Below are 27,235 nucleotides of genomic sequence, written 5' to 3'. Positions count from 1 at the left end.
GACGAAGATACTCATGATGTTAGATGCAGTCTTCAACTCGTCCCCCTGCCTGATTCGGACCAAGTTATAGAATCCTCTTAGATCTAGTTTGGAGAAGATGGTTGTGCTACAAACGCGATCGAGGAGTTCCGGAATCAGAGGGAGCAGGTATGGATTCGTAATCATAATGTTGTTAAGACCCCGGTAGTCTAGTCCATACAGGGTCTTGCGGACCCATCTTTTTTCTGGCCAAAAAGAAGCCCACACCTGTGGGGGAACTTTTAATAAATCTGTGAGCCAGTTTCTCTTTGATATAGGCCTTCATGGCTACAGTCTCTGGTTCCGACAAAGGGTAAGTCTGCTCCTGAGGAGGAACCGTACCAGGTAGCAGATCGATGAGATAGTCAAAAGGACAATGAGGGGGTAGTTTCTCCTCCTGCCTTTTACTGAAGACGCCCTGAAAAGCCTGGTATGCTGGAGCTAGATTTGTCAATACCTCTGTTCTGAAGCAATGATGGTACACCAAGGAGTGTGGATCACCATACACTTGTAGGAGGCCCATGCCGTAGGAGGCCCATGCTGTCACCTGGTCTGATGAGCAGTCAATCCGTGGCTTATGGACTTGCAGCCATGGGAGTCCCAGAATAATGTCTGTGCCTGGGGAGAATATTTCTTTTTGAGAGGAATGCAGACTGTAACGGACGTGCTCGCCACAAACCAGGACCGGACAGCGGGGCTGAGTTGGGGATGTGAATACACCGACCTTAGACCACGAAGCCGGTTCTGGATTGCGCAGTTCGTAGTCATTCGTAGCAGGGTCAGGGTTGGAGAAGCCAGGGTAATCCATAGACACGCCAGGGTTGGAGACGGTCGGGTAGTCGATGTCCAGGCTGGAGTTCGGCAACAGGAAGTCAGGTACACACTGCTTCAGCGTAGCAGCTGAAGTGCGGGAATGGCCTCTGCGCGGGGAGCGGCCCATGATAAGGTCTCTGCAAGGGGAAAATGCAGGTCTCAGGAGCAAGGCAAGGATAGCACTGGGGATCCAGCGCTTCAGCACAGGAACCAGGAAGCATACCTCTCTGCCTGGGGTGAATGCAGCAGGTCTCCGTAACAAGGCAAGACAAGCACTTGGGATCCAGTGCTTCAGTACAGGAACCAAATAGCAGACCTCTGCCTGGGGTGAATGCAGCAGGTCTCATGAACAAGGCAAGGCTAAGGCAAAGTAGCTTGTGGCAAACACAGTTACATCCAAGTGAATCTTGGGTTATGCTCAGCAATGAGGAAAAGGGAAAGCCCAGTTTAAGAAGGGCAGATAGCCAATTCCAAGACAGGGGGTGTGGGAATTCCTCCAATGCCAGAGCAGAGAGACAGAGATGCAGTGATTGCAAGCACAGGTGATAGTGCTTGCAAATCCAAGGGAAGGTCTGTCTAAGAGCTCATCAACTCTGCAAGAGCGAGCTCCAGCCAAAACCAGGAACGGATTTCTTACACCGACACAAAGAGCAAAAGCCCGGTCCACGAAGGAGCCTGCCGCCCCTGAATCGACGAATGCCCGGGTTGACACGCAGCACCCCTGCCAGAAGAGGCAGATGAGTAACATCAGATGGCAGGGAGAAGGAGGACAGAAATGAGATGTGCCCAGAGAAGGCTCTCCCTTCTTTAGGCTTTGGCATTTCCTGGCTTCCTCGGGCAGTATCGAGCTATATATCCCTTCACGCCACAGTAGAGACACAGCCCAGTCGTATCTGTTGAGGTGCTTAGTTTCCTCCTACAGCCACATACCCCCCAACTCCATGGTCTCCTCCTTAACCGTAGTTGGGGCCGGAAGGGGGTTCGGAGGATGAGGTTCTAGTAGAACTGACAAGATTTGCAGATCCAGACTATGCTCTTGTTGCCTCTCTAGGATAAGGATGTCCAAGGAAATGCAGAGTGCGATCTGTCTCTCTAGATCTGCCGGGATGTGTCTGCAGGTAAGTTAATCAAGCCTTTCGGAGAGACCTTGCCGAAAGGCTCCTTTCAGGGCTCCCTCATTCCAGTCAGTCTTCGCAGCCAATGTCAGGAATTCAACTGCGTAGCGGCCTACCGGGCTACTCCCTTGTTGAATTGTCATAAGGGTGGCTTCGGCAGTGATTGCCCGACCTGGAGTGTCGAAGACCCTTCGGAAAGCCTGGATGAAGGCTGCAGAGTCATGAACAAAGGTGACGCCCATGCCAGAGCCTCACCAGCCAGGAGAGATATGATAAATGCCACCCGAGAGCGATGGGAACTGAAGGATGATGTATATCCTTATATGTATAAGGAGGATGATTATAAATCAAAGTGGATCTGGCATTGATTCAGGAACCCCCTGGAGCCAGAGGGGGAGCCAGCATAATGTTCAGGGTTGGGAATAGTTGGCTCCTTGAGAACCACTGGAATGGGTGCTACTTACTGGGCCGGAGGAATGGGTGCCAAAGAGGGATCATCCGGGGATGCACAGAGAGTGAGTAGAGAGGATTGCAAGGTGTTGGCGATGCCAGCTAATGCACTATCCAACGTAGCCAGGTGGGTTTAGTGCTTACCCAAGAGTTAGCCCTGGAGGAACACGTCCTTCTCCACCTCTGCCAGGTCCATTGCGTATGGCTTGTGCAACGTGTTATGGCAGTGTACGTTGCTTTGTACTGTCCGGGAGACAGACCTGCTAGGCAGAGGTGGAGAGTAGAGACCGACCGGTACCTGGGATCCGAATCCTGAGGCAGTAGAATCGTGGGGTCCGAGGTCAGTGCAGGAGAAGGCAGGATAGTCAATGTTCCGGGGTCAAGGCTGGAGAGAGGAAGAATGTTAGTGGCCACAGTTCCGAGCTCACAGCTGGAGAAAGGCAGAATGGTCAAGGCGAGCTAGTTCGGCAACAGGCAAGGAACAAGGCAGGCAGGACAATGCTTTCAACAGGAGGCTAGGTAAACAGAACCTTGCACAGGCGAGGAGAGGGAAATGGAAGTCTTATAAAGGGACAAATCAGGTGAGATCAATAAGCTCAGGAAGAGGCTGACATCCTGCCTCGGCGGCAATGTTAGTAGATCATCATACTGAGTAACACTAGATTTGATACTATAGAAGCAGTGCAGTTAAACAAATCAATCATTGGAAAATAGAAAAGATTGTATCCTGTGGAAAATATTCTTCTCAACTGGATGACAATAATTGTAAACATCAGCCACTGTAATACTTAGTGGGTTCCAGCAAGATTTGAAATGTCAGCCTAGTATTAGGGTCTAACATTGGTTGTGTGAATAAGAGATAAAGTAATAATTAATTTTTATCATTTGATTTTTTTTCTCCCACAAAAGTATACCCATTTGTTAAAAGAGAAGATGAAAGATTTCTCACATGACGTAGTTTGCACAGACCCTGGTGCCAGCGACGAGAACACTCAAGATGAGCTAGGAAAAATTGAGTCAGTCATATGGAAGCCCAGTTTAGCTAAACTGAGGTACTCCAACACATACAAAATGGAGCCCAGAAAGAAATTTGTAGCCCGTGTAGTAAAAAGAAAAATGGAGCAGATTCTACAGGTATTTTAACATTTGTTAACTGTGTAAAATATTTCAGCCAAACTAGACAGAACATTCAGAAACATTTATTATTTTAAGTAAATCCTCGTTGCCTCCAGAAACATGTGACATTCATTGGTTAATTACTCGTCCAGAGCTATTAATAAGCCATGCATTACAAGAAATAGGCAACACAAAATTATTTCACTGATTTCACATTTATATTCCAGATCTTTGCCCTTTTCCAATGGAGTTTATTTATTGAACTACATTTGCACCTCATATTTGATTTATCAGAACTCTAGTCTCAGTTGGAAAATCATGTTCTTAGTGTCAGATCTGGACTTACACATCCAAACTGCCCCAATTTGGTGAAATATATTAGATGTATTGGTCAATGGCCCTTTATTTCATAACATGAAAAATAAAAAACATTGCACTTCATTGGATCGACCAAAATCTTTAAGCCCGTCATAGTTCATCTTAGTTACATAGTAGATGATGTTGAAAAAAAAAACATTCTTCCATCAAGTTCAAGCTATGCTAAATTTAGACGACAGATACTTATCCTATATTTATACTTATTTATCCAGAGGAAGGCAAACAAAAACCCCAGTGAAATATAATTTAATGTTATCTCATTAGTGGAAAGATGAATTCCTTCCTGACTCCAAATATTGGCAATCAGATTACTGGATCAACATCCTTTCCATGTTTACTTATTTGGTATATCCCTGTATACCTTTCTTTTCTAAAAAGATGTCCAACCTGTTTTTGAAGATATCTATTGTACTGTATCTGCCATCACAATCTCCAAGGGTAATGAATTCCACATTTTAACTTCCCTTACTATAAAATAATAATTTCCTTTGTTGCTGGTGAAATCTCATTTCTTCCAACCATAAGTGATGACCCTGTGTCTTATGTACTGCCATTGGGATGAATAGTTCTTTTGAAAGCTCCTTGTATTGCCCCACAATATTTTTGTATATAGTTATCATATCCCCTCATAGACGCCTCTTTTCTAATGTAAACAAATGTAATTTAGCTAGCCTCTCCTCATAAATCAGATTATCCATCTCCTTTATTAATTTGGTGGCTCTTCTCCATAATGTATTTTCTTTGGAGTGGTGCCCAAAATTGTACTCCATGTTCAAGGCGTGGTCTTACTTATGCTTTATAAAGGAGCATCATTATGTTTACTTCCCTTCCATCCATTGCTTGTTTAATGCAAGATAATATCTTGTTTGCCTTCGCAGCTACAGTACTGCATGACTTTAGGCACTATTGCTAAACCTACTGTCTAAAAGCACTCCTAAATCCTTCTCCATAAGGGATTCTCCTAATTTATCCCCATTTAATTTTTAAGTTGCCTGTTTATTCTTGTTTCCCATATGCATAATCTTACATTTATCTATATTAAACCTCAACTGTCATTTACCTGCCTATGTTTCCATTCTATCCAAGTCCTTCTGGAGAGAAATTAGATCCTGATTTACACAATTTTTAGTGTCATCAGCAGAGATGGAGACTTTGCTCTCTATCCCAACCTCAAGGTAATTAATAAACAAGTTAAAAAGCAGGGGTACCAGTACCGATCCTTGAGGTATTCCACTCACAACTTTAGCCCAACCTGAAAAAGTTCAATTTATGACAACTCTCTGTTGTCTATCCTTCAACCAGTTTTCAATCCAGATGAAAATATTTTTACCGAGTCCAATTTGCTTTATTTTGTACACTAACCTCTTGTGTGGTACTGTATCAAAAGTATTTGTACCACTCACAATGGCAATGAATGGGTATCCACAAAATGAAATACATTACAATAAAATGAAAACAAACATTTGCCAAAAAATGCATTGATTGTCAATGTGGTCATCTATACTTTCAAAGGGGCATAGCTACACATATTGCCAATCAATGGGCATCCAAAAAAACACAATTTAATCAAATACAATCAATATGTTTCTCTTCATCTCCTCATTACATCTCAGCCCTAATTTCTCGCTATGCACCATCCCGACTCTTGCGTTCTGCTCAAGGATGTCTTCTCTCTACCCCTTTGTATCTAAAGCCCTCTCCTGCCTTAAACCTTTCTCACTGATTGCCCCACACCTCTTGAATGCCCTTACTCTCTATCCGACAAGCACCCTCTCTATCAACCTTTAAGACCCAACTCAAAACACACCTGCTTTAGGAAGCATATGAGTAGCTCTATGAGTGATAGTTTTACACCGCATACATAAACTTTGGCCCCTTGCAGACGCGCTTACCAGAATGCCCTCCTGTCTCTGTTCATCCTTCCTATCAACCAATTAGATTGTAAGCTCTTTGGAGCACGGACTCCTTTTCCTAAATGTTACTTTTATGTCTGAAGCACTTCTTCCCATTATGTTATTTATATTATTTGTTAGCTATATGATTGACACGTGTATTACTGCTGTGAAGCGCTATGTACATTAATGGCGCTATATAAATAAAGACATACATACATTTCTTACCTTTGCCGGGATGAAGCTTCATCCTCCTCATCAGACTGTGGCTCCACCAGGCAATGATGTGCAGAAGTCCACGATTCTCAGTTGCTTGGTTCATTTTTGCTTAAGCAAAAAAAAAAGAAGATCTACTCAATGGGGCCTCCTCTGCAAGCAACTGAGGATCGTGGACTCCTTCACATCATGCTAATGAGGATTATTGCGTTGTGGGTCAAGAGTTGGTGCCCCTGTTGGATGAGGTGGATGAATCTTCATCCCAGCAAAGATAAGAAAGACATTTATTGAATTTTATTAAATTGTTTAATTCTTTTTGTGTTTATCTGTCCCACTTGGAGGGTATAGATAACCATTCATTACCCTTGGATACCGAGATGTCCATGCTCATCATGTAGGGACTTCAACACCATGTATTGCAAGTTCTTAGGAAGGACTAGTTGTCGCCTGTCCGGCTTGTTGTGGTATTGCACCACCCGATAGAGTAAGCAGTTGTCTATTTCGAATTTGTCGACTTCCCGCATGAGCAAGGCCACCAAGTCATTGGGAGCACGCTTCAGAAGGGCTGGGTTCTTCTTTTCAACGGCTTGCCTAATGATACTAACGACAGGATCTCGTATTTGGTAGTCTACCAGATCTTTCCACCGTAGCACTTTATCATGCGTTATGTTCATTCCTTTTGGATCGCAGTAGGCGGCTGGGACAGCCTGCGACTGGCATCCCAATGAATCTGCAACCCTTAATTCTGAGAAGGCCACTTGGTCGTTGACGATGGCGGCAGTGCTACACATAGCTCGCACCTCGGGTCCTGGGAGTTCTTCCCATTCCTCATCATCATGAGTAGCATTTGGCACTGGCCGTCGGGAGAGGGCGTCAGCCCCGACATTCAAGGGTCCTGGCTTATACTTCAGGGAGAAGCGGTAATTGTTCAGAGCTGCCAGCCATCGGTGTCCTGCTGCATCCAATTTGGCCGAGGTATTGATGTACGTGAGGGGATTGTTATCCGTCCTTACCTCAAACGTAACCCCGTAAAGGTAATCGTGAAGCTTCTCGGTGATCGCCCACTTGAGAGCCAGGAACTCCAACTTGTGGACGGGGTATCTCTGTTCACTGGGTATCAGACTGCGGCTGATGTAGGCTACAGGCCAAAGCCCCTCGGGGTGCTTCTGGTGCAGGACGGCACCCAGTCCATTGAGACTGGCATCCACATGCAGAATGTATGGTTGTTCGGGATCAGCATACGCAAGCACCAGCGCTTCAGTCAGACATTTCTTCAATTTCAGGAAGGCCTGTTCACACTCAGACGTCCATTTATCACCAAACGGTTGGCGGGCCGATACGGCCTTCCTTCCGGTCTCTTCGGGGTATATCTTCAACAGATTGTTCAGGGGTTTAGCTCTACTAGAGTACCCTTCCACAAAGCAACGGTAATACCCACAGAACCCCAGGAAGGATCGTAGTTCTGTGACATTCTCGGGACACGGCAGGTTCACGACCGCTTCTACTTTGGCTGGGTCGATGCGATCCCTTGAGCAGACACGATGTGCCCCACGTAGGTCACCGAGGTGTGACAAAACCGGCACTTGTCTAGGGACAATTTCAACCCTTTCTTCCCAAGACGGTCTATCACATTAAGCAGCCTTTCTTCATGCTCTTCCAGAGTTCTTTCGAAGACAATGATGTCATCCAGGTAGACGAGACACTCCCGTGGGTTCATGTCCCCGATAGTCTTCTCCATCAGTCGTTGGAAGGTAGCAGGGGCCCCACATATACCTTGGGGCATACGTGTAAATTTGTAGAACCCCAGGGGACAGACGAAGGCTGTTTTCTCCTGATCCTCTGCATTCATAGGTACCTGATAGTCCCCGGATCGTAGATCGAGCACGCTGAACCATTGGCTTCCGTTCAGAGCATTCAGGATCTCTTCAATGCGAGGAAGGTTGTACTGATCCGGTATCGTACGATTGTTCAGGGTTCGATAGTCAACACACAGTCGTACGGATCCGTTCTTTTTCCTCACCACCACTATGGGTGACGCGTAGGGGCCCCGAGACTCCGTCAAAATCCCAGCGGTCTCCATTTCCTGTATGACGTTCCTCACATCGCCCACATCCCGCGGGGCGATACAACGAGAGCGTTCCCGGGTTGGGGTGGCATCACTCAGTCGAATGGCATGTTGGGCGCTGCGACTGCACCCCACATCCATCTCACTCATGGAGAACACAGTCCGTCGTTTATTCAACAGGGTTGTCAGCTACTCTTTCCACTCAAGGGGCAATGTCGACTCGCCGAAGTTCAGATCGACTAACCGCTCATTCACTGCCGCCGCATTCACCTGGGGCGTTGTTTCCACAGGGCTGACAGGATATATGCAACCCAGACTTTGGTCGGCATCAAGTTCCATCGGGAAGGGGGAGATGTTCTGCACATACACGTAGGTGCGTAGAGGGATTTTAGTCGTCCACTCCCTCACTTCGGGTAGTACCCTATACCCTCTCTGAACTTCTTCCTCAGGGGTACTCTCCAGAGAGAAAAGCTGATCGCTCTCATCTTGTTCGGGATAACAGCACCAGACAGCCATTCGTTGCACTCCCCCTGGTAATATGGTCGTCAGTCCGCGTTGATGATTGTAGCGATCCCCGTGACGCTCCAGGGCATATACCCGGTTGCACTCCTCTCGTAGGATGGGATCTAGGAGCGAATTTGGCCAGCGGCAACTCGTTGGTCTCTTTCAGGTACGCTCTGATTACAGCTTGTACTATATCAGTGTTGGTCCCCAAGATGATCGGATACTTGCACTGGTCTTGGGGCTCCGGGCATACCATTGCCCCTACATACATGGGGTGTTTCTTGCCGGTGTTCAGTTGAAGTATTTCCAGTTGAACCCTTACAATCCCATCGATGGGGTAGTCTTCATTACTTAACCCCCTAACTTTCATATGATCGGCCGCCATCAGGGGGCAGTGTCTGAGGTGCTGGTCATTGAACTTGCGGTATATGATGGTCACTTATGATCTCGTGTCCAGTAGGGCCGAGGCATAGATCCCTTCCAGTACCACAGGCACGATGGCCGCGGGGCCTACTTGACTGTAAGCTTCCCTTGGTGAGGCGTCCTCACCGGGGTCGGCGTCAGAAGGGGCATCTTTGGTTCCAGGAGGGGGTTCTGAGTCAGACTCGGTCATTTGTACTCGGCATACCATTGACCGGGCGGGATTTCTTCTATCGTGAGGTTTTTCCTCCGGAGGGTCCTCCCTCTCCGGACAATCGTAGGAGAAGTGGCCCTTCTTCCCGCAGTTATAGCAAACTTCGTCGCGGCGTTCAGGACGATCCTTGTACGTGGAAGATGATCTGTCTGGGGCACGACCCTTCCTGGCAGACGACTTGTGAGTCACTTCCTCCTCCTGGGTGGAAGATTTCTTACCCTTTGGAGCGGAGGGCACAGCGGTGTCACTCTTGGTCTTTTTGGATTCATGAAAATGTCGCTGCACCTCATGTCCTCGGATATGATGCAATAATTCCATGTAGCTGGGTGGTACCGCAGCGATTGGGGCGGCCCGCATCATTATAGCTATATTGTGATCAGGTAACGACCCCTTTAGTAGCTGTTTGAATCGGTATCGGTCCGCTTCGGTGGCGGAAATTATGTTTTTGGACAGGAGGGTCCCCAGTGACAGCTGTAGTTCGTGAGCGAAGGCAGATAAATCCTCTCCTTCTTTTTGGCGGAGAGCTTTGAACTGGGCTATCAGCTCATCCTCGTCGTCTTGTTGGGTATAGGACTGAGTGAGCATTTCCACGAGTTCCTGTGCCGTAACTTCTCCTTCCACTTCACGATGCGTCCGTACCAGCCGGGAGGCTGGGCCTCGGAGGCACTCGACCAGCCTCTGTCTTTTGCTGGCTTCGGAGCACGACCACTCCGCTATTGCTTGGAGCGTATGGTCCCTCCATGTCTCGATTCCTTCTTCTCCTGCAGGCGTCGGCAGAATCTCGGAAAAGGCCTTTAGTTTCCTGTAGCTCTGTGCTTGGGTCGAGATGGTTACAGCTTCTACTAGTTGGGAGGCTATCGCATTCAAGGAAAGATCTCCACTAAGGGGCTGACTACTGGTTCCAGCTCCCACGCTAGGCATGTTTGGGAAGCCACCTGGCTGTCTATCAGGAGTAGGCGAGGTGGGTGGACTTCCCGCCCAGCTGCTGACTCCCCCGAAACCGCTTGGGGTGAAGGAGACCTTGGGGGGGCATACCCCGTGGGGCGTACTGGCGGACTGTTGGTTCGTGGTTGGTCCAGTATGGGCGGACGCTTCTTCGGACGCCTGGGTGTCAGGATAGATCATGAGACAGTCCTCTGCGGAGGGCTCGGGTAGGTTTAATACATGTGGAATAGTCTCTGAGCATATATCACATTCCGTGGCCATGAGGTAGGTGGTTCCCCGGCCGTCAACATCAAGTTTAAAGTCTATCATTTGAGCAGTGGCCAGTCCCGGACAATCCCGTACTTGTGTGCGTACTGTGTAGAAGCCCGTATCATTGGATACTCCCGCCACTGCAACCACGCATACTTGGAGACACGTGGCGCGCTAAGGCCCAGTCGATTACGTCTTGCTTGGATGGAACGGACATGATGGTGTTCATTTTGAACAAATCGATAAGGAATAGGGCACCCCAGGTAGAATCTCAGCAGCGCCTCCAAATGTAACGGGTATTCCCCCATACAATCGCATATAATGTGTGTGTGCGGGGAACTTAGTGTTACCAGGTGTGGTGCTTTACCTGTTAGGCTCATAGGAGGGCTGAGCTTCCGCCACGGGGAATCTGGGGCATGTATAATACTGCGAGTAACCGCGTACTCGGTGCAGCGCCTCCACCTGCGATGGCTCCCACCAGAGGGGGAGTGGTTCCTCGCAGGACAATATATATATATATCTATATATATATCACTACACATACACAGCATGTAAAACAACCAATGACTTTTACTAGCGTGACCGTACTCAAGCATAACACTCATAAATCAACAGGTGTCCCTCCCTAGAGGAGACACTAACTAACGCGTCTCGCAGGACGCTCCACCCTACACCGGGTGATCCCACCCCATGTCCAATAATCCCCACACAATGTCCCGCACTCTTACAGAGAGAGGATATGTGTGACTGCGCAGTCACTAGTGAAGCTAATAGGATCGTTGGTGCACTTGTTGATAAGGATTACCTGCCGAGCACTCCAGTGCTCGGGCCTGCAACTGGCTTCACAAAGGATCCGATGAGCTCCTACACGACATCCAGGATCCACCCGCGTGGTGATCCGTCAGGGGCGATCCCACCCTGAAGATAGTCCAGCTCTCTTTAATGGCGGAGACTTGAGCCCAAGTCTCTCAGCAGGAAACGCAGCATCCGCTGTGTCCCTAACTAGCAAACGGCTAATGGGGCAGGGTCCCTAACCTAGGGCCTGTCCCTTTAGCACTCAGCTACTGGTGACTCAGGGCTATCTGGGGCCTAGGGGGATGCTGGCCTAGTGCAGGGAGTCGCTGACTCCTGCACCCTACCTCCTTTCCTTAGCTGCTCCGGTCACCAACTAAACTAGCGTGCTCCAAGCCCACGAAATGTACCTATCCCTGAGCAGGGAGATACTGTAGCCCTATTTGCTCCCTGGGGTCATGTGGCTCTGCCGCTGTGCACCCTGGGGGCTGACTGCTCTTCACTGCGCATGCGCAACCTGTCTGTGGGCCTCCCGGCGCTCCTAGCCCCTGCGCATGCGCAACGCACCTTGCAATGGCGACGCCCTGCACCGCGAGCCGCCGGGACCTCAGCAACGCGACCGCGGCCCTAGCAATGGGCCACGCGCGTCCCCAGCAACCGGCCGCATCCATAGGAGAGGCGCGCTATGCTAGCGCACGCCCCCGCACTTCACCCCGAGCGGCTCCGTGAGTAACCGGAGGGGGGGCTCTGCGCACTGACAGGGGACCTGGCTACATATATATATTTTTTCTTTTACATGGTTTACCAAAATATAGAAACAAATAGCAGCCACATCAGTCAGCTAGATTGTAAAAGGCAGTACCGTTAGCATATTCCAAGTCAGCTTTATTTAATCCAGTATAATCTACAGTTTGTATACGAGACAACTGGATAAAATGAATAGACTGGAATATTTCTACATCTGCATGAAACTGGACCTTGCTGTGGTTTGTCTAGTGTATGTTTTGTTATCTTAGCTCTGTTCCATATTTCATAATCCCAATCACCCCAAGAATATAGTATTGTATTTTTCTGTAGTTTTAACCCCTTCTTTGCCAAAGGGCTAGTATCACATTGCTTTTCAGAAAATGGATTGAAGTCCTTATGCACTGGGAGATACTGGATAGCAGAGGAACCTTTATAGCAGGCCTACACAACACGGGGCCCGTGGCGGCTTTCCGCTCTCCCCCTTCCTCCCAAGTCCTCTCTACCCCTCCGCCTCCCTCCCGAGTCCGCTATCCCGCTCCCCCAGGAGCTCGCTCTCCCACTCCCCCAGGAGCCCGCTCTCCCCCTCCCCCAGGAGCCAGCTCTCCCCCTCCCCCAGGAGCCAGCTCTCCCCCTCCCCCCAGGAGCCAGCTCTCCCCCTCAAGCCACGGCAGCAGTGCGCTCTAGCATTGAGGCACCTCCGTGCCTGCTGCTTGCTAGAGCGCGTGCGTGACGTCCTGTCCCTGCTCTGCCGCCTCCTCCGCAGCAAACCAAGGTAGGGAGGGGGGGTCGTTGGAGGTGCAGGAGGGAGTCATTGGAGGTGCAGGGGGGGGTCATTGGAGGTGCAAGGGGGGGTCATTGGAGGTGCAGGGGGGTCATTGGAGGTGCAATGGGGGTCATTGGAGGTACAGGGGGGTTGATTGGAGGTGCAGGGGGGGTGATTGGAGGTGCAGGAGGGGTGATTGGAGGTGCAAGGGGGGTGATTGGAGGGGCAGGGGGAGTCGTTGGAGATGCAGCGGGGGTCGTTGGAGGTGCAAGGGGGGTGATTGGAGGTGCAAGGGGGGTGATTGGAGGTGCAGGGGGGGTCGTTGGAGGTGCAAGGGGGGTCGCTGGAGGTGCAAGGGGGTTCATTGGAGGTGCAAGGGGTTCATTGGAGGTGCAAGGGGGGTCATTGGAGGTGCAAGGGGGGTCATTGGAGGTGCAAGGGGGGTCGTTGGAGGTGCAGGAGGGAGTCATTGGAGGTGCAGGGGGTTCATTGTAGGTGCAGGGGGGGGTCATTGTAGGTGCAGGGGAGAGAGATGTTTATGAAGGGGGGAAAGTGATGTGAGGTGCAGGGGGGGAGTGATTTGAGGTGCAAGGGGGGTGATTGGAGGTGCAGGGGGGGTCATTGGAGGTGCAGGGGGGGTCATTGGAGGTGCAGGGGGAGTCATTGGAGGCGCAGGGGAGGGTCATTGGAGGTGCAGGGGGGGTCAGAGATGCAGGGGGGGTCATTGGAGGTGCAGGGGGGGGTCATTGGAGGTGCAAGGGGGGTCATTGGAGGTGCAAGGAGGGAGTCATTGGAAGTGCAGGGGGGATCATTGGAGGTGCAGGGGAGAGAGATGTGTATGAAGGGGGGAAAGTGATGTGAGGTGCAGGGGGGGAGTATTTTGAGGTGCAAGGGGGGTGATTTGCAGTGCAAGGGGGTGATTTGAGGTGCAGGAGGGGTCATTGGAGGTGCAGGGGAGAGAGATGTGTATGAAGGGGGGGAAAGTGATGTGAGGTGCAGGGGGGGAGTGATTTGAGGTGCAAGGGGGGTGATTTGCGGTGCATGGGGGTGATTTGAGGTGCATGGGGAGTGATGTGAAGTGCAGGGGGGAGAGTGATGTGAGGTGCAGGGGGGAGAGTGATGTGAGGTGCAGGGGGGAGAGTGATGTGAGGTGCAGTGGGGTAGAGCGATGTGAGGTGCAAGGAGGGAGAGTGATGTGAGGTGCGGGGGGTAGAGTGATGTGAGGTGCAGGGGGAGAGTGATGTGAGGTGCAGGGGGAGAGGGATGTGAGGTGCAGGGGGGCTGGGATGGGTGTGGTGTGCAGGGGGTTATTGTGTGTTTGATGTGGAGGTGGAGTATTATGTGTGTGGGTGAGGGGGAGAGATGGGAGTATGAGAAATAGATGGGGAGTTTCGCAAAGGTTGATAGTGAGGGGTTCTGGGGGAGATATGAGGATGATAAAGAAGGGTGCTGGTGGAGATATATAAGGATGATGATGAGAGGTGCTGGAAGAGAGATGATGATGATAATGATGATGACGAGAGGTGCTGGAGGAGAGTTGATGATGATGATGATGATGATAATGATGATTTTACCCGTGCAGCCCAAATTTTTTTTCCTTGGAGAAGTTCGGCCCTTCTCACTTTATGAGTTGTGCAGGCCTGCTTTATAGGTATAGAAACTAACCTTTTAATTTAAAAAAAATGCACCACTGACATTATCTTTAAAAAAAAAAATTCTAATTACAGACATTTCAAGTAAAATGATCTTGGAATATACAGAAAAAATTACAGTAAGCATGAAAGCAAAAAAGGTATTATAATTTTGAATTAGAAGACTAAAAAACCTTATTCCCCTTCCATTTGTTTTGTATACTGTAGGTCAGACTTGAGGGTATCAAATATGACCCTGATATTTGCAGATCCTTATCAATCTCACTGGCCAATGATATACTCACAGCAGTAAAGCACATGAAATTTGATCGCTACAAGTACATTGTGCAAGTGTTAATAATGGAAAAGAGTGGCCAGGGGACAAAAGTAAGTAAACGTTCTTTATACAACCTACAAGTTAACACAATTCAAAAACAAATGGAAAATATTTGAAATCCCTTTATTTTCCTAGAAGATAATTATCTAATATTACTAACAGTAGATTTATAACTATACAGTACTGCTAAATCTGGTTTGGAACTAGGCTGCAATGCAAGATAAGGTATCCTGTTGCGGGTCATATGATTTATAGATGAAAAAGTTGTAAATTTCAAGTACAAATTTAGAATGCAAATACATAATATAGTAAAGTATTAGTCTGACATTATTCAATATTCCTGGGGAATATACAGTACTGTACATATCAACTGCTGAATCCATGATATTGCCACGGCCGGAGGTTCAGTAGAAGTACAGTAGCTTTATTCCACCAACGTTTCTGTCCCACGATCTGTTTGGATTGTACTGAATCTTCTGGTGTGGCACGCTAACAGGATAGAGAAAGAAAACTTATAACAGCACTCTAAAGGAGAATACAAGTGATAAGTGATAAACACAAAATTGTGTGACTTATAAATATAACCGTGAAAGTGAATAATGCTGTGACGATAAAGTGCAAACCAAGTGCAAAAATTGATAAATGTTGCTCAAAAAAAACCTTTAAAGGATGGTCCACAGGAATCCCTCTTGCTGGAACGTGTAGAAGTTGAAGGGGAGAGCAACTCAATCAATGGTGAATATAAAATATGAAAAAAAGACAGAGTTCGCTTGTTTTATGCGCCTATGATATGTTTTATTGATGCAAGCATACATCTTTATGTTTTTATAGATTAAATCGAGTTTGAGTATTATCAGTACACACTATGTTTGGCTTCTTGTTTTACCATACCTATATGGCTGTGTTTCCATTATCCTGAGTGACACCCTGTCACAGAGAGCGACCTGATCCCCAAGACCATATACCATAGGAGGTTGGACCTGTATAACACCCCACTACAGACACTTACCTGAGTTTTGGGATATATGCCTGATCTTATCAGAGAGAATGTGAGTCCTGATTTTAAAGAAGTCTTCAGAAATTGGATAGAAACTTTAAAGAGACGATGTTACACTATATTGTCTTTTTTTCATATTTTATATTCACCATTGATTGAGTTGCGCTCCCCTTCAACTTCTCCACGCTAACAGGATAAGCAGTTTATATACTGCTGCGGCACACTTTATTCTAACAAATCACCGGCTTGTTCCTGGAATGCGACGCTGTTCACCCGGAGCATGCCGCGTTCCTTTTGCTTTCCCAGCCACGGGTCATGCCCGGCTGACGCGCGGTTGATGTGTTAATTGATAATGGTTCAGGATTTAATAGGCTGCAATGCTTCGCGTGTCCGCCAGATGGCAGAAATTCATGAATTGTAATGCAGTATATATATATATATATATATATATATATATATATATATATATATATATATATATATATATATATATACTGTATAACAACAACCCCTATAACCCCTAACATACACATACAGTACTGTATATGCACATCAATGATACTATAGGCCGGCGGGGGCGAGATGTGTTTGCAGCAGAGAGAGATCCGCTGCTCTCTCTGCGCAAACATCGGCACATTAAAAATTATTTAAAATACAATTTTATTCATAGTGTAGATGTGCAGGGGGTCTCCGGAGCTGAACCGCATTGGTTTCAGGTCCGGGGAACCCCTGCTTCCCGAGATACAGACCCCTTTATGAGGTGCCGGTATCCCTCTGCATTTAAAAGTCCCGATCACATGACCGCGGAATGTAAACAAAGCAGAGGGATACCGGCACCCCATAAAGGGGCCTGTATCTCAGGAAGCAGGGGGTCTTCGGACCTAAAACCAAAGCGGGTCAGCTCCGGAGACCCTCTGCACATCTACAGTATGAATAAAACACACATATATAAATAAACACTCATTCCTTACCTTTGCGGCTATGTGCTATGGTAAAGAAGCAGCATGAATGTATTTTTAATAATATTGTACAGTGAGCAGGGGGTTCCCTGAGCCACAAATCAAAACTCGGGGGACCCCCTGCTCCTGCACAATATTATTAAAATACAGAAATGCTGCTTCATTACCATAGCTGATAGCCGCTAAGGCAATGAAGGGGTTAACCCACCGTGCCCGCTTTATTGTGGATAGCGGGGGTGGGTGAAGGGGGTATTTGGCCCTTGGTGTGAGTTTAGGACTTGCGGTGGGGTTGCGGGTGCACTTAACCCCTTTCACGACCGTAGCAGTTAATACCGCTACGGTCATGAAGGGGTTAACCCCTCCCGCTACCCCCCCGCAAGCCCTAAACAACCACCGTTGGGGCTAATACCCCTTTCACCCACCCCCGCTACCCACAATACAAAAAATTCACACACAGCAGCCGCCCAAAAAATAAATAAATAAATCTAAATAAATAAAAAAATACATGAATATAAATAAATAAATATATATATATATATATATATATATATATATATATATATATATATATATATATATATATATCCAAAGAGAATGACCTAGGCGCAAATGGAGACAAGAAAAAACAAACATAGGGTAGTATGTTCTAACAAATAAACCGCCAGAAGGTATAATATGCACTCACAGCGTATAGGATAATATCAAGCTTTGTATCCACTCTGGGATCTGGAACAATTAAATGATGAGTCTGGAACAGCTGGTCATCCACAGCAATTGCAATCTCGAGCAAAGATACCCATGCAGGAAGAGAGATAGAACACAAATAGCGTAACACAGTTTATTAAAATTATTAATAAAAAATGACTATAAGTAAAAAACTCACATTCTGTGAGATATCATAAAACTTTTGAGAATTCTGAGCATCTCACACTCATTGGAAAAGGGTAGTAACACTATGCAGATTTCTTCAACAGTCCTTAGTCTGTAGATTTGTAACCCATAGGGAAATGAGTCCAGGTTGTAAATAGCACACACACTTAGTGTCTCTACTGTTCCACACAGTCTCCTTGTGTGAGCTGTCTCTTTCCGTTACACGGAAAGAGACAGCTCACACAAGGAGACTGTGTGGAACAGTAGAGACACTAAGTGTGTGTGCTATTTACAACCTGGACTCATTTCCCTATGGGTTACAAATCTACAGACTAAGGACTGTTGAAGAAATCTGCATAGTGTTACTACCCTTTTCCAATGAGTGTGAGATGCTCAGAATTCTCAAAAGTTTTATGATATCTCACAGAATGTGAGTCTTTTACTTATAGTCATTTTTTATTAATAATTTTAATAAACTGTGTTACGCTATTTGTGTTCTATCTCTCTTCCTGCATGGGTATCTTTGCTCGAGATTGCAATTGCTGTGGATGACCAGCTGTTCCAGACTCATCATTTAATTGTTCCAGATCCCAGAGTGGATACAAGGCTTGATATTATCCTATACGCTGTGAGTGCATATTATACCTTCTGGCGGTTTATTTGTTAGAACATACTACCCTATGTTTGTTTTTTCTTGTCTCCATTTGCGACTAGGTCATTCTCTTTGGAAATTTTCGTTACCAGCCCGTGGAGCGGTAGACCTTTTGGCTGCAGACTGAGTCAGGGAAAGTTAGATTGTAAGGGTGTATACCCTCCATTACATGTGGTAATTATTCTATTTACTAATTTCAGTGTGGTTGCGCTCATTGTATTTCTGTCTTATATATATATATATATATATATATATAACAACAACCCCTGTAACCCCTAACATAATACACTTACTGTATATGCACATCAATGATACTATAGGAATGAATGTATTTTTAATAATATTGTACAGTGAGCAGGGGGTTCCCTGAGCCACAAATCAAAGCTCAAGGGACCCCCTGCTCCTGCACAATATTATTAAAATACAGAAATGCTGCTTCATTACCATAGCTGATAGCCGCTAAGGCAATGAAGGGTTGAGGCAGAATAGCATGTTTATTGGGGACATTTGCCCCCAATAAACATTTGCAATAAACAACATACAGTACACCCCCTGTGTATTTAAAATACATAAACAACAATAAATACATTAAATACATATTTTTAATGTGTCTGTTAAGCTTCCCTGCCTTGACTGTAATCTCTGTAAAGCCCCCTCCCCATAATGTGTCTGTTAAATCTCCCTGCCTGTGTTTCTGTGAGTGCAGTGTATGTAAATGTGGGGAGGGGGATGGGGATCCCGATGTGCATACAGTATAATGCAGCGCCTCACTGCCAATGGCCCACCCCGTGAGACCTAACCACCCTCACCCACTATCCACAAGGGAGGCCTACCCACATACTGTTGCCCCCCCCCTCCACCGCCCCATCCTGCCCATGGCCCCTCCGCTGCTGCAAAACAGAGACAAAAATTAAAACATCCAAAGTAATGTCCCCTAACCCCTTAATCACCATAGCGGTTATTAACTGCTACAGTCATTAAGGGGTTAACCCACCCTCACCCACCACTCGGGACGCCTTCATACCCTCCCACACTAACCCCCCACCCTGTGAGGCCTAATCACCCTCACCCACTACCCACAAGGGAGGCCTACCCACATACCGTTGGGGAACCCCCCCTCCCCGGGGAACCCCCCCTCCCCCCCACCCCCAGTACCCACAATAAAAACAATACACAGCCCCACAATAAGCATCATTATATTTATTAAATACATTACCCACCCCCTGTGCCCCCCCATAAATACAAGATTTATCCTTTTACAAACAGGGTTCATAACGCAGCCCCACGCGAGTCCCCGGTGGGCTGGCGGGGCACCTGACAGACCTACAGGGTACCAGCAGCCCTTTTCAAACAGGTTCTGGAGGCCTGCTGGTGGGTCCCGCTAGCACCATGGCCCCCAGGTGGTCACCATGGGCCACAATTGGGTCCCCACGGTAGGCCCGCGGATGTCTGGGAGCCCCGGGTCAGACCCACAGGTGTCTGTGGGGCCTCGGGTGGTTCCCACGGGGGTTTGGGGATCTTACGAGTGCTCACTATGGGTCCGCGGTGCCCCCACAGAAGTGGGACCACACATCTTCATCCCCGCACCTATCGGTCGGCGGTGCCCCCACAGATGTGAGGCCACCGCTTCATCCCCGCATGTGTCACCCGTGGAACCACCAGCCTGATACCCGTGAGATACCCGAGGAGACCCGCAGGTGGTCTCCAGAGGTCCCACGCAGAACCACGGAACAAATCCTGAAGGAAAAAAAATAAACCTGGCCTATACATTCAATACATACACCTCCCCCCCTCCCCCCCAACACCTACAGTACAATAATGTGCAAAATAACTATTATCCAGATATGGATAATAGATTAATTGCCCATTATTAAAAACATTAACTAGCATATTCAAATAAATAAAGTACTACTGACCTCATCAATAAGAAGTCTCCGTCGCCAGCGACATCCTTGTCTTGCCCACAAAATACATAGCAAATACAAAGCCAATACATTGCAAGTACATTCAGATATCAATTAACCCCTTAAACACCTTATCAGATAATAACCGCAAAGGTAATTAAGGGGTTAAGCCACACTGGCCCGATACCCACCCTTCACCCATGAATTTGTACAGTGGCTTCATCATGCAACTATATATACAGTATATATATATATATATATATATATATATATATATATATATATATATATATATATATATATACACACAGAGATATATATATATGTGTATATATATATATATATATATATATATATATATACACACAGAGATATATATATATATATATATATATATGTATATATATATATATATATATATATATATATATATGTATACATTACCGCATATCAGCAAAAAGGAGACAGCACTCAGGTGAATGAAAATAAATGTATTAAATACAGCACATAACTCCAACGTTTCGATCCCACAGGGGGATCTTCCTCAGGGTGGTGCAACAGACACAGGATAGTGAGTGACTTATATACCCCAACACCCAAGTGACATAAACATCTCCACATCATCAGAAAGCATCATCATCGGGCGACAAAACAGCTGTTCATAATTTAATTAGATCATGCTCCAACTCCATGTCTGTACTCCTATTGGGGAATCCAAGTCACATGATCAAACCCAAGCTGTCAGTGTGGATGCATGTAAACAAACTGATGCTGCATCAGCAGGCCCGGTTGTCAAGGCAACCACATGTGTGCTCAACTCTTTAAAGGCAGCAGACACCAGTGGTTGTCATGTGTACTGCACGTGTACAAATACATCACTGCAAATGTGTATGTGCTGTAGCAGTGATGAATTTACTTCTAAACAGCACCTAAGAGTAACAGATACTGGCATGCGTATATCAGTAGAATTCTATGGCAGATGGAACCCGCTGTAATCCCAGTCGGGTAACCCATAATAAACCTGTCGGCGTCACATGCTGCATGGATATACATAGGTTACTAGTTAACCCCTAGTATACCAGTACTGCTGAAGGCACAAAGTGCGATCACATAAAGGAACATGCTGTCTGTAGAACTTCATAAATATACAATATACGGACCTGCAAAAATGTGGAATAAAGAACACCCAATACACAGTGAGGGTAAAGTGAAGAGAACCGGGAGGGGAAAATAAAATCAATGGAAGAAGCTGAACAACAAGAATATACAAGCTGTAGTAAAATATACTGTATAATAAATGCATTTTAAACTAATCATTTTGAACTACGCTGATCCATGTATACATACAGTTGATGTTGAACAGTAATAATTACAAAAAATTACAAAAAACAACCCAAGTTCATGTCCTCATTCAGGCCTTTGGGGGCCATAGAATCCAGTCTGTGAATCATCCTCGACTCAAGCTGGAGCAAAAGCCTGTGTCTATTTCCTCCCCTGGTTGGAGTATGGGCTTGTACAACGGGCATACAACGAAAGGTGGCTAAGCTGTGCTGTTTAAGCTTAAAGTGCCTTGCCACTGGTAACAGCTTAAGATCATCAGAATTGGTGGGGTCAGCAAGGGCCTTGCGTATTGTGGAACGATGCATTGCTATTCGTTCCTTAAGCATACGCGATGTCTTGCCCACGTAAACAAGCCCACAGGGGCATTTGATAATGTAGACTACAAATTTTGAGTCACAATTGAGAAAATCCACAATTTTAATTGGATAACCTTTATGCGGATGCATAAAAGTGTTGCCCAGCATTAAATACTGGCAATTTACACAACCTCTACACTTGTGCACCCCCGGAGCCTTTGTGAGCCAGGTCGTTTTCGCTGCATATTTATCCACTGGGTCCGCCTTTATGAGGTAATCCCCCACATTCCGACCCCGCCGATAGCAAAAAAGGGGTGGGGACTCAAAATGTTTTCCGATACGTTTATCATTCTCCAAAATGTGCCAGTTTTGCTTTACACTGCGTTGTATCTGGCTTGAGGCAGTACTATATGCTGTTACTATGTGAAACCGATCATTTTCCTTGGTTGTCACCGTAGGTTTCAGTAGATCACCCCTTGTTGGTAAACGTGCTTTGGCTAATGCTTGATCAATTTCTGTCCGATCGTAGCCCCTCTCTCTGAAGCGATCTGCCATTTTCTGTAAAGCTGCTTCAACATGCGTAGGATCGCTTGTAATTCTCCGTACCCGGAGCATTTGTGAAAAGGGGAGTCCCCTCTTGAGAGGGGGAGGATGATGACTCTGAGCGTCTAAGAGAGTATTCTTATCTGTGTCCTTGGTATGTATTCTAGTACACAGTACATTATTTTCCTTATATACCACGGTATCCAGGAACACTATATTAGTGGCACTGTACTGGTATGTGAAGCGTATGTTTGATGGTATGAGATTCACATAATGAATAAACTCCAACAGATCATGTTCGCCCCCACCCCACAGGAGGAACACATCATCGATGAATCTAGCATAATATAAAATAGACTCAGCGTGTGGAGCATCATGTAGAAGGTGTGTCTGCTCATATGTGTCCATATAGATATTCGCATAAGATGGGACCATATTAGACCCCATAGCAGTTCCCATGAGTTGGAGATAGTACGTCCGTTCGAATCTGAAGTAATTCTTATGTAATATAAGATCTATGAGAGTCATAAGGAACTCTACTGGAGGACCATCTCCTCGGTCGGTACTGTGTAGATGGCTCCTGACAGCTTCCATCCCCTCCTGGTGGGGGATGTTCGTGTACAAACTTGACACGTCAAGTGTCACAAGCAAGACATCTGTTAAATCCAATGATAGTGCTGACAGTTTAGTTATGAAGTCCGTAGTATCTTTAATATATGATGACATCTGTAGGACCATAGGCTGTAGGTGAAAATCAACAAACTGTGACAGTGGGTGGCAGAGTGATGACCGCGCCGAGATTATTGGTCTACCCGGCGGTGCTATGAGAGACTTGTGTACCTTAGGCAAGGTGTAGAGTACGGGCATAATCGGAAAGTCAGTGGTCAAGAATTTAGCCAAATCCTCTGAGATCCAGCCATTATTTAGTCCCATTGTGATAATTGAATCCACCTCACGCTTATATACTGCTGTAGGATCTGCGGTTAGCTTTTTATAATGGTCCTGGTGGGCGAGTTCTCATTGCGGTAATAGGAGTATGGCAGTATAACAATGCGTCCCCCTTTGTCCGCAGGCTTGATGATAATTTCCCTTCTGTTGTTAAGGGATCTTAATGCCAGACGCTCACTCTTGGTGAGATTGTGATAGCTAATCTGACGGTTCATAACTCGTGGTTTAGTATTTGATTCAACCAGTCCCATGAAGGTGGAAATGCTATGATTGGTTATCTGCGGATCAAAAACACTTCTGGGTCTGAATTTTTTATCACATATATATATATATATATATATATATATATATATATATATATATATATATATATATATATATATATATATATATATATATATATACAGTATATACACACACATGATGAACCAATATACAAATAAATGTAGGGTTATCAAAACCATACTGTACTACAAATAACACTTCTCCATACAGACACACTACATTAAAATGAATTTCCTTTAATAATCCTAACTGATCTTACAATCTAAATCATCAAATGCCAATGCAAGCAAAATACAAATACCTCCAAACAAGTAAACTATTTTAACCAATCAAGTAAACAAAAATCAATTAGCATTCATTATTTACATCCCTAAACAATTGACAGTCCATCCCGAACAATTAAACAATTAACTAATTCACGCCTGGAGCAGAACAATTTAGCATGTGAAAAAATATAAGTACCAACCAGAATACAAAATTTAAAACCAAGGCTAACCCTGAACACAAGCACTCAATACAATATCAACAATTACATCTATCTAATTTTAAAATACTTTAAACACACAATAAAGCATAGCAGCATAGACAAATTAATTTAAAACACATCAAATCAAGCTTTTAAAACAACATAATTTCTTACCCTGTATGTATATATCTCTCTAGACATACATACATACATACAGTGGCAAGAAATGATATACCACAAAAAAAAAAATACACATGTTAAAAAAGCTTTTAAAAAAATTAACAAGTTAAATAAAATACATTTCTTTAGTTCACTTACCATTACTTGGCCCCACCGACTCCCGTTGCGCAGCTTACTCACGAACCAATCCACCAGGCACAGGAACCCATAAAATAATAAACCATAAAAAAATAAACATTACACTAAAAATCCAAATCAATCCACGGGTCTTCTAATTTTAATCCATCTTCATCTGTATTCTTCTTTCTTCTATCTTCTTCCGGGCGGGGTCTTCTTCCCGCCTTCGGCTACGCCCAGGCCTTCTTTCTTCATAGGAGGTCCTTCCTCCTCGGCGGCTGGCTTCAAAATGAGACACATAGGCTTTTAAAGGCCTATGACGTCACATTTTCATCATATGGTTCCCACGGCCCTGATTGGGCCGTGAAAACCATGTGTTTTGGCCGATACAAATAAAAATGATGACGTCACTTAAAGGCAATGAAAGCACAGCCAATCAGAATGGCTTTGCTTCAATTGCCTTTAAGATGATGTCATTAAAAGAAACATGGCCGGCCTCACATGTTACGGTTGCCAATCAAAGCGTGGGAACTCCATCCCTACTCTGATTGGCTCTAGTATACCATGTGACAGAGGCTTGGGGGAGAAAGGATGTGACGTCATTGAAAGCCTGTCACAGGGTACTAGAGCCAATCAGAGTAGGGATGGAGTTCCCACGCTCTGATTGGCTACTGTACCATGTATATTGGTTCATCATGTGTGTGTATATACTGTATATATATATATATATATATATATATATATATATATATATATATATATATATATATATATATATAATCTGTGTGTGTACACTGGCCCGATACCCACCCTTCACCCATGAATTTGTACAGTGGCTTCATCATGCAACTATATATACAGTATATATATATATATATATATATATATATATATATATATATATATATATATATATATATATATATATATACTGTATATATATATATATATACTGTATATATATATACTGTATATATAGTTGCATGATGAAGCCACTGTACAAATTCATGGGTGAAGGGTGGGTATCGGGCCAGTGTGGCTTAACCCCTTAATTACCTTTGTTGTTATTATCTGATAAGGTGTTTAAGGGGTTAATTGATATCTGAATGTACTTGCAATGTATTGGCTTTGTATTTGCTATGTATTTTGTGGGCAAGACAAGGATGTCGCTGGCGACGGAGACTTCTTATTGATGAGGTCAGTAGTACTTTATTTATTTGAATATGCTAGTTAATGTTTTTAATAATGGGCAATTAATCTATTATCCATATCTGGATAATAGTTATTTTGCACATTATTGTACTGTAGGTGTTGGGGGGGGGGGGTGTATGTATTGAATGTATAGGCCAGGTTTATTTTTTTTACATTCAGGGTTTGTTCCGTGGTTCTGCGTGGGACCTCTGGAGACCACCTGCGGGTCTCCTCGGGTATCTCACGGGTATCAGGCTGGTGGTTCCACGGGTGACACATGCGGGGATGAAGCGGTGGCCTCACATCTGTGGGGGCACCGCCGACCCATAGGTGCGGGGATAAAGATGTGTGGTCCAACTTCTGTGGGGGCACCGCGGACCCATAGTGAGCACTCGTAAGTTCCCCAGACCCCCGTGGGAACCACCCGAGGCCCCGCAGACACATGTGGGTCTGACCCGGGGCTCCCAGACATCTGCAGGCCTACCGTGGGGACCCAATTGTGGCCCACGGTGACCCAAGGAGACCACCTGGGGGCCATGGTGCTGGCGGGACCCACCAGCAGGCCTCCAGAACCTGTTTGAAAAGGGCTGCTGGTACCCTGTAGGTCTGTCAGGTGCCCCGCCAGCCCACCGGGGACTCGTGTGGGGCTGCGTTATGAACCCTGTTTGTAAAATGATAAATCTTGTATTTATGGGGGGGCACAGGGGGTGGGTAATGTATTTAATAAATATAATGATGCTTATTGTGGGGCTGTGTATTGTTTTTATTGTGGGTACTGGGGGTGGGGGGGGGGTATTTTCCCCAACGGTATGTGGGTAGGCCTTCCTTGTGGGTAGTGGGTGAGCGTGGTTAGGCCTCACGGGGTGGGGGGTTAGTGTGGGAGGGTATGTAGGTGTCCCGAGTGGTGGGTGAGGATGGGTTAACCCCTTAATGACTGTAGCGGTTAATAACCGCTATGGTGATTAAGGGGTTAGGGGACATTACTTTGGATGTTTTCATTTTTGTCTCTGTTTTGCAGCAGCGGAGGGGCCATGGGCAGGATTGGGGGGTGGAGGGGGGGGCAACGGTATGTGGGTAGGCCTCCCTTGTGGGTAGTGGGTGAGGGTGGTTAGGCCTCACGGGGTGGGCCATTGGCAGTGAGGCGCTGCATTATACTGTATGCACATCGGGATCCCCCTCCCCCTCCCCACATTTACATACACTGCACTCACAGGAACACAGGCAGGGAGATTTAACAGACACATTAGGGGGAGGGGGCTTTACAGAGATTACAGTCAAGGCAGGGAAGCATAACAGACACAATAGGGAGAGGGGGCTTTACACAGATTACAGTCAAGGCAGGGAAGCATAACAGACACAATAGGGGGAGGGGGCTTTACACAGATTACAGTCAAGGCAGGGAAGCTTAACAGACACATTAAAAATATGTATTTAATGTATTTATTGTTGTTTATGTATTTTAAATACACAGGGGGTGTACTGTATGTTGTTTATTGCAATGTTTATTGGGGGCAAATGTCCCCAATAAACATGCTATTCTGCCTTAACCCTTCATTGCCTTAGCGGCTATCAGCTATGGTAATGAAGCAGCATTTCTGTATTTTAATAATATTGTGCAGGAGCAGGGGGTCCCTTGAGCTTTGATTTGTGGCTCAGGGAACCCCCTGCTCACTGTACAATATTATTAAAAATACATTCATGCCTATAGTATCATTGATGTGCATATACAGTAAGTGTATTATGTTAGGGGTTACAGGGGTTGTTGTTATATATATTTATATTCATGTATTTATTTATTTAGATTTATTTATTTATTTTTTG

The 27,235-nt window shown here is 45.7% G+C and overlaps 1 protein-coding gene across 2 annotated transcripts in view; it reads left to right on the top strand.

Moving 5' to 3' along the window:
- Window positions 1-27,235, top strand: part of DYNLT2 (dynein light chain Tctex-type 2) — a 53,199-nt gene that overhangs the window by 15,109 nt on the left and 10,855 nt on the right. For both annotated transcript variants that reach the window (XM_075597040.1, XM_075597039.1), the window contains exons 2-3: window positions 3,306-3,530; window positions 14,557-14,715. In XM_075597040.1, coding sequence (XP_075453155.1) covers window positions 3,306-3,530; window positions 14,557-14,715 — 384 coding nt within the window. The remainder of the gene's footprint in view (window positions 1-3,305; window positions 3,531-14,556; window positions 14,716-27,235) is intronic.

Source organism: Ascaphus truei, chromosome 4 (assembly GCF_040206685.1).
Source record: "Ascaphus truei isolate aAscTru1 chromosome 4, aAscTru1.hap1, whole genome shotgun sequence".
In the NCBI taxonomy this organism is placed as follows: domain Eukaryota; kingdom Metazoa; phylum Chordata; class Amphibia; order Anura; family Ascaphidae; genus Ascaphus; species Ascaphus truei.
The sequence above is the reverse complement of the archived record's forward strand: the minus strand, read 5'-3'. Positions and strand labels throughout refer to the sequence as shown.